The following is an 8,511-nucleotide window of genomic DNA, read 5'->3' on the forward strand; positions in this document are numbered from 1 at the left end:
GTAAGCATCCAAGTTGTCTAGTGTAGAGGAACATCTCAATTCACTCACAATGCAGTAGGAGGAATCCATTTGGGAGTTCCATAGTAGCCCTCTACAAAAGCACATAGATAGGGCTTGCGGTACTACCAACCCACCTTTATACATTAGGGAGAGCAGGGAAGAGTTCTACAAATGGATCATGTTGGGTGATAAGGTGCAACAACATGAGTTGAGCATCAGGCAACAAAAGCATGGTAAAATTGTGGTAAAATTATTTCATGTGCAGGCATTCATTCATTATATCCTTCCCACGAGATGTGTTAGCGAGAGATTATGAGTTGGAACTTTATTGATGGGATAATCTTAGCCAAGGGAATATTGCAACTTGGGCCCTCAAGAATGGGTAGTAATGGACGGCTGAGATGGTATCATAACCCACAGGTCCTAGGACTTAGGTGCCATTGGAATCCAGGAGAATCCATTGGGGGTAGGATTGGGCACAGGATTGTTTGGGATCCAAGTGAATCTATCAAGGGAAGGATTGGCTCGAGGATTGTTTGGGATCCAAGTATCGGAGGATCCATTCATGACCATTTAGCATGGAGGCATGGGATAACACACTTGGTTGTATGGGATCCTAGTATAAATGTATGGTTTCTCCTTTTGTTGATAGCAGTGGATTGCTTGAGGGAAAACAATCTTTGGGCGGGAGGATTTGTAATATTCCCATTTCTAGATATGGTCAAAATGAACGGAATCTACCCATGGTATTGATCGTGGTATTTGGCCATGGTATTTTCCTTCATTTTTTGAGGGAATATAATAAAATAAGTTTTCTAGAGAGTCCATGAAGCCTATAAAAGGGAACACGATCTAGGCATTGTGATTATCTTGAGTCTATCTATCTCATTGTATTTTTCTTGAGAACTTGGCATGGCGAGTTCCAATTTGATTTCGTGGGTTTTATTTCTCTAGTGGATTCATCCAGGGTCCACGATTGTGCTTCAGTGTCTTTCGATTGTGCTTCAGTGTCTTTGTTTTCTCTTTGATGAGTAACTGTGCATGCCATTGCGGGGGCTCCGACTCCGATATTATTAAAGGTTTCATTTCTTTTAGATCCCTTGTGTTTTGTGTTTATTATTATTACTTTTCTGTGGAGAATGAGGAGCTTATTTATTATTATTATTATTTTTGAGAGAACGAAGAGTTTATCTCTCAAGGTGTTGAAGAGAATTGACCCCATAATATCTCGTAACAAGGTGCTTATACCAATAGAGCAATTGATGGAACGATTCCAATTTATTATTAATTTTAACATACTTAAAATTAAATTATTATTATAATTAGCCACATAAAAACAATAATAAATGCAAAACCACAATAATACAAAACAATGCTTGAATGCACTGTGTTGCTATTTTCCATCCCAGTGGTGAACTATATATCTTTGTTTCCGGTTGGCACTCTGGCCATGTATAACATCGGTCGTAATCAAACTTGATTCCAAATCGTTCAGTTTAATTATTTGGTTTGCGAAAATTCGAGAGAATATTGAGTTCGAGTTCTAAAGCTCAACTATTGTGTGCTATAATTGAGGAGAGATGATATCAACATGACCGCAAGAACAGTGCTGCCTATGGCTTTTAAACAACAATGATACAAAACAATGCATGAATGCACACTGTTCCTACTTTCCATACCAGTGGTGAACTGTATCTCTTTGTTTCCGGTTGGCACTCTGGCCGTCTATAACATCTGTCGTAATCAAACTTGATTCCAAATCGTTCAGTTTCATTATTAGGTTTGCAAAAATTCGAGAGAATATTGAGTTCGAGTTCTAATGCTAAACTATTCTCTCCTATAATTGAGGAGAGATCAGATCAACATGACCACAAGAACAGTGGTGCATATGGCTTTTTATGATCGATGCAAGCTTTGTGATTGAAGGAGTCTCAACAACATATCGCATTGTTGAAGGAAGCTTCGCATTTCCGTCTAAAGTTTCTAGGTTGTGTTATGATGAACTTACACGATCGCGCTAAGCGATTTGCTACTACAACCACCTTCTCGCAGTGGGAGATACATCGTCCCAATGTGGTACTAAGTTTGGCCTGCTGTGCTGTGGACGCAGAAGTGAACTTACCATTTGTAGCAAGAAGGATGCCTCTGCATCAACCTCTCCCAGTCATGGTCTTGGTTGCAAAAACCAGTTCGCTACAGATAAAGCTCGAGAGCAAACAATGAACGAGCCAACGAAGGGCGAGTTCTGCACTCAGCAAAAACGAGATGGAGATGTGGGCAGAGCTGTGACGGAAGAAATCACCTCTTCAGTCGTGGGACTGTCAGAGCAGGGAAGAGACCCCAAGCGACAGGCAGTTCCATTCAAAGATTGGCCTTCGGTGAGATCAATAACAAAGAACCATAGAGCCGTGGAGAAAATGGAAAGAGGATTAAGGGTATTGGCCGGATCTAATAGAGAGTCCAATGGATATGAGAATCTGAGAAGGTATTTAAAATCGATGGAGCACGCTGGGAAATTGCCTTCGTCGCTGTACAAGGGCGTGGTTCCTCAGACCAACGGCCGATGGGGAGCGCAGATTTACGAGAAACACCAGCGCGTCTGGTTGGGAACGTTCAACAGAGAAGAAGACGCCTTCAGGGCCTACGACCGAGCGGCACTCAAGTTCCGGGGTCGGGAGGCCATAATCAATTTCTGTCCGGCGAGAGGCGGCGATTTGGAAGACCGGTTCATGACCGTGTACAACAAGGAAGCAATCGTCGACATGCTTCGAAAGCACACATATGACGAAGAACTTGAATATCACAGAAAGAGGATCATGATGACAACAGCTCGGTCGGTCGCCATGAAGAACGCCGAGGCGTCGGGGTCAGAGGGTTCCGGCCGCAGAGCTATTGTCTATCAAGAAAACCAAGCGGCCTCCGACGGAAACCGGAATGCCGTCACCTCTGGCCCCGCCATGGTGGGTCTTCCTCGCGAATACCTTTTCGACAAGGCCGTCACGCCCAGCGACGTGGGCAAGCTGTATTGTATGGTGAGTCCCAAGAATCATGCGGAAAAATATTTTCATGTGGAGGTCAATACCCACGACAAGGGATTGCTCTTGAGTTTCGAAGATGACACCGGGAAAGCCTGGCGATTTCGTTATTCGTACTGGGAGAGCAGCCAGAGCTCCCTTCTGACCAAAGGGTGGAGTCGCTTTGTGGAGGACAAGAAGTTGGAAGCGGGAGATATTGTTTCGTTTCACAGAGAGGCGGCTCAGCCTTGCAAGTTCTACGTCAGCTGGAGACGCAAGTCGTTGTGTGAGCTCCGACTTGGAGATGGCCCCCCTTCACACCAGTCCAAAGGGGCATGGAGGTATCCTAGCAGTATCTTGTCATCCTTGAATCCATTTGATTCCGGAGCTCAGGCTTCCGTGGTTTATAATACTCAATGGATGTGCCCCCTCAACAACAGAGTTGGTCATGTAGTGGCCGAATGGTCTCAGAGCCCTGCAACTCGTCTGAACGGAGCGTTTCCTTTCTATGGCTCCAAGCTGCCCACCAAACCAGCATACAAAAACAGCTTTTACGAGATTAATCTAAACCTCCACAACTCGTTCAAATCTGGAGATGAATGTACAAAGATTAGATCACTGTACCCTTTGGTCAACTGTCCTCGAACCCCCGCGGTACAAGAAATGGCAACCCTGGAACACACGGCGGCATCGAGCGTCCATCCCACGACCAAGAAAGGAGTAAGACTTTTCGGAATGACTTTGGTAGAACCCTACAGATCGTCATTATTCGCTGTTGAATATTTTCTCTGCGGAGTGTTATGATGATGGGAATACATCGATTTTGGCATCCCGAAGGATGGATAGTGTGGTAGCGTTGATAGTTCGATCAGGTATTGATAGTCTGCCGCAGAGATAATTTTCACCAATATACTTTGCATATATTTTATAATTGCGAAGATCATGTAGATCGTTTAAAAGTAAATGATATCCTTAGGTATGTAGTCAATTTTTCTAATTTTATTTAGAAAATTAGTAAGTTAAATTATCTTCTATTTTATTTTTTTATAAATATTTTTATTTTAAATTAAAATATTTTTTCAAAGTCCGTGAGATTGCATTTTTATTAAGTTTAATATATTATTTTTACAGGGAGAAATTGAACTAGTGACTTAAAACCATCTAAACCTATTAAATTAAAACAGTATTATTTATTAAATTGAAGATCATATAAATTATATAAATGGTGAATAACGTCTTTACATATATAGTCGATTTTATAATTTTATTTAGAAGATTAGTAAGTGAAATAATCTTCTATTTTAATCTTTTAATGAATATTTGTTTTTAATTTCTTATTTTAAATTAGTTTTATTAAATCAAAACACTATTATTATTTATTAAATTAAAACATGGTGGGTATGGGTATTCATTTATCAGATAGGACCGTTGGTTCCTATTATAATAGATTTTTGTGGCAGGAGTTGAAACTTGTTAGAGTGTTACTTACAACCATAAATTTTTTCGGTTGTGTACAGTTTTTTTATCTAAGAGATTCTTTGAGTTGAAAGCTTATTCCTCATGGTGTAATGGCAGGAGCTGAATACGGTTAGAATACTTACCACTGACACTATCATTATCTAATCCGGCATAGGAGAAATTTGAAGTAGGTTAAACAAGAGGCCTATTTCCAAATTTCAAGCTTACCGCTGATACTATCATGTCATAATGATAAGACTCTACCTTAAACAAGGGCAGCTGCGACGCAGCGAGTCCCTGCATCAAGTTGAGCCTGTTTAGGAAGTGATGGAATGATTGGGTAGTGGCACCCAGAGTTTGAGCAGGACCCGAAGGAGAGCTGATAACAACACAGCCAGTCAGTCAGGTCACCATTTTGTTTGTTAATTAACTTGCCTTGCTCAAGACCATGAAGCTAGCTGTATTCTCTAACATCAAGACAATACATGTAGGTGTTAACCAGAAGGTGACCAGATACCTGGGCTTCCACGACAAGGCCAGCAGGGTTTCCGGCCCCACCACCAGAGACAAACCTAGCGCCACGGAAACCTGTTTGAACATAAGTGATTGAACATAACGCATAATGCATGATAGAAACGTGGCTGAACCGCAGGACAACGGTGACAAGTGCATGTTGGATAGCTGAGCGAAAAAGGCTATGCTCTCTGTGCTACCTTTGCTTCTGTCTCCGTCTCTGTAACCTTCTGTAACCTCTGCTGGGCCCTGCTCCTGCTTATGTCACTCAGTAAGCTGCAACTCGAACTATTGCTGGTGGAACTACTCGCTTTGGTTCTGCACCTGACAAAATGGTTCCCCCTGGAGCTACTGCGCTGGTTATTTACCCCTGAAAGACTCTGCTGCGAAGATCTGGAATACCTGCTGCAAGGATAGCATAGCTGGTCATTTTAGCTAGAAGCGGATGAAAAGAGAATTCAGTGTTGGTTTTCGTTCTTGGTTTTTCTGTGTTTCAGAAGGTATATTATTTTCTTTGTTTTCTTTGTTACAGAATCTCGCCCAGAAAACCCTAGCGCAACAGGAATTAATTCGTAAGAGAATTTTTAGCAAGGTTGTCAATTCAAAAAATTGAACTAGTTGCAGTTATGTCATCCGTAAGTCATTGCATTAGGTTCTGATTTTCTTAAAGAAAATAGTATAGGCAGTAAGGAAATTAAGTTGCAGGCCAATAATGAAAGTAAACATAATAGTAAGAGAAAAAAATAATTGAGTATTATTTACACTACGTAAATGATAAATTATAGGCATAATAACCCAGTTACAGAAGTGATGGTGATATACATAGTTAAGAATCCATGTGCGTTAGATGGCATCATGACCATTGGATAAGAGAGATTTTAGGAACAAAGGACAATCCTCAAATTATACAATTATGGAAAGGAAAAAAAATACCTAGTAAGCCAAATACTCTCAGGTATAAGCTAAAGTATCAAAATGGTCAATGAGTGAATTATAATGCCATAACTAATATCATGGCGCCTTAAGTCGACATTTACTCCAAAGCAACGTAGCATTTGTAAAAACCCAGAAATTTCCAGTATGCAAGGAAAGGAACCGGCCTCACAAGTTGACCATGATTATAAATCGACGCAAAGAGGTTCAAGGTTTTTTCTCCAGGAAGAGTTCGAAGTAGATTAAACCCCACCTGTAAGTAAAAATAAGGAATTATCACATGGCTTAGATAATAATTCGAAACCGAAGCATGATGTGTAAACGAAATACGAGGAGGCAAAGAATTTTGAAGTCACCTGTGCATAAGATAGTTTTTGTACGAAGGAGGCCAAACAGACATTTCCGCCGTTTTTGTACGAAGGAGGCCAAACAGACTATTTCCGCCGTTGAAATTGCCTGGGTAAGTAACTACATGTCATTTTCTGCAAACAATAACATGATCAAAAAAAGGAAATATGCACAAAAGAGGGCCACACAGCGCTAAGAAGGTAAACGACAACAGAAGAGGGTCATGGCCCAAATCCGGTTCAGACTCTTACAATAAGTGGAAACTATTAACTAAAAACAAAACCCCAATTGTTACAGAACGTGATGAGGTTGCCGTTATGAAAAAACAGATTACAACAACCATTTAAGTCTAAACCTCGCCATAAAGCTCAAGGAATGTTCAGCACCTGGAGTTTGGGGTGCCATGGCATCCGGACAATAGGAAAAACCAACGGCGGAACTAGAAGCTGAGTAAGCAGGAAGCGAGAATCATTACCTCGATGTAAGCCTTGCTCAAAACAAGAACCCGATCAGAGATTAGATTTTATAGAATCAGTATGGAACATATGACATTAGAAACCAATACCTCAGAGGAGGCACTTAGCGTCATATTGGGCATCACCAAGAACGACATGAGAGCCGCAACAACCCTGTTTGCAACCAAGACATTCAAAGTTGCTAGTTAATGAATTTGGGAAACGTAAGGTCTCACCAAAAACTAAATAAAATGTCGACCTGCATTACCTTGCATAGTGCCTGAAGGAGCCTCCTGAAAACAATCTGGCATAAATTTAATATAGGACAAATCTTCCTCTGGCCAAAGATGGAGAAAGAGTCACCGTAGAGGGCTGCAACTAGTGGATGAGCCGAGACCTCCTTGCGGCAGAGGCACGAATGACCGGAGTGAAGCAAGGAAAAGGGCAATTGTTACCGTAACAAAGCAAAGCACAGCTGCGCTGCATCATCCACCTGTAACACATGCAAACACACTTGTAATTACCTGCGATTGCTAATGAACTTATGATATGTTACTTGTAACTACCTGCCAATCTCAAACATTTAACATTTCAAACTAATGTTAACATTAAAACAAACCCGTTGACAGTTAGCCAAAATGCAGCAGGCGTAAAACCAATTTAAGCTATGGTCGGGCCTCTTCCGCCTCGGGAAGAGGCCAAATAAGATGAGAAAGGTTAAGCGGCGAATCCGACTTTGGTTATGTGCAGAGAACACCTCACAGCGGAATTCCAGACTTTAGTATAAGCGCCGTATAACAGACAACGAAAGCACTGAACTAATGCTAAGTCGGCACAGAACGATTACTATAGTCCCTGCCGGATGCCAGATGGCAGGGACTAATAAGGACCATTTCTTTTTATATTTCTCGACTATTTACATTCTAGAAATAAAGAAAACAAAATCGATAAAAATATGAAGTAAACAAATAAATTAGGGAAATCAACACCTCTTTATAATAGACCGTTTTAGAATATACTGTTTGTATCATCGATGGTTTTACAATGCACACCCTAAAACGAAATGACTAAATGTTTTGCGCAAATTATTCTTAGCCTTTTTTTTCTCTAATATATATATGATTTATAATTAATATTGATAAAATAATTAAATTATATTAAGTTAGATTAAATTTAATTTTGTAGAATAGTTAAATAGTTGTCAGTGTGATTTAATTGAATATATATAATGAAACTTTTAAAAGTTTTTCAAATATTAAAATAATTAAATTATATTAAGTTAGATTAAATTTAATTTTGTAGAATAGTTAAATAGTTATGATTTAATTGATTATATATAATGAAAATTTTAAATTTTTTTTCTAATATTTTAATGTGTTAAGAGGTAAGTAGTGAAGACTCATTTATTTAAGTTTAATTAAAAAAATAATAAATATATTGGTTACTTTTTTCGGCTTGGAGCTTTCAATCTGAGTTGCTTGTGATTGATATGTGTATGTTCTATGCTATTGCTATTATTATTTATCTTGCAATTTCTATTCTTACATTAAGTTTTGAAGGATGGCTTAACCTAAAATCTTTCACAAGAGTGATATGATGCTCAAAGTGATGTTTATGTGATGTATGAGTAGATAAATATCTCATGAGAAAAGATCTAGATAATTAGCTTGCAGATGGAACCACTTGGAGAGTGAAGACGTAATGACCATGGGTGGAGATCCATATGTTGGTGGAGGTGACACACAACCAAAAGAGACTCGGTGGTGGGTGCTGCCAAAACCCTACGCTAT

The 8,511-nt window shown here is 39.7% G+C and overlaps 2 protein-coding genes across 2 annotated transcripts; one reads left to right on the forward strand and one right to left on the reverse strand.

Annotated features, from left to right (window-relative positions):
- Nucleotides 1-912: 912 nt before the first annotated feature.
- Nucleotides 913-3,818, forward strand: LOC149150630 (uncharacterized). The gene is made up of 2 exons (XM_089442879.1): nucleotides 913-935; nucleotides 2,111-3,818. The coding sequence occupies exons 1-2, from the start codon at nucleotides 913-915 to the stop codon at nucleotides 3,816-3,818; spliced, it is 1,731 nt and encodes a 576-aa protein (XP_089299005.1).
- Nucleotides 3,819-5,948: 2,130 nt separating this feature from the next.
- Nucleotides 5,949-7,304, reverse strand: LOC149150631 (uncharacterized). The gene is made up of 6 exons (XM_089442880.1): nucleotides 7,288-7,304; nucleotides 7,085-7,201; nucleotides 6,832-6,895; nucleotides 6,653-6,712; nucleotides 6,275-6,374; nucleotides 5,949-6,171 (listed from the first exon to the last, which is right to left on the reverse strand). Exons 1-6 carry the CDS (start codon nucleotides 7,302-7,304, stop codon nucleotides 6,161-6,163), a joined length of 369 nt encoding a protein of 122 aa, XP_089299006.1. The 3' UTR covers nucleotides 5,949-6,160.
- Between the last annotated feature and the right edge of the window lie 1,207 nt (nucleotides 7,305-8,511).

This window comes from Pinus tabuliformis, chromosome 9 (genome assembly GCF_031772625.1).
Source record: "Pinus tabuliformis cultivar Carrire ecotype Pingquan chromosome 9, CPIR1, whole genome shotgun sequence".
Classification (NCBI taxonomy): domain Eukaryota; kingdom Viridiplantae; phylum Streptophyta; class Pinopsida; order Pinales; family Pinaceae; genus Pinus; species Pinus tabuliformis.

What these genes read in the sequence shown, in the direction of transcription:
- LOC149150630 (XM_089442879.1), top strand. Translation starts at nt 913, where the DNA reads ATGGCGAGTTCCAATTTGATTTC. An exon ending in GCGAGTTCCAATTTGATTTC is followed by an intron (nt 936 to 2,110) that starts GTGGGTTTTATT and finishes CTGTGGACGCAG; the next exon opens with AAGTGAACTTACCATTTGTA.
- LOC149150631 (XM_089442880.1), bottom strand. An exon ending in ACTAGTTGCAGCCCTCTACG is followed by an intron (nt 6,896 to 7,084) that starts GTGACTCTTTCT and finishes GGTTGCAAACAG; the next exon opens with GGTTGTTGCGGCTCTCATGT. An exon ending in CGCTAAGTGCCTCCTCTGAG is followed by an intron (nt 6,713 to 6,831) that starts GTATTGGTTTCT and finishes CTGCTTACTCAG; the next exon opens with CTTCTAGTTCCGCCGTTGGT.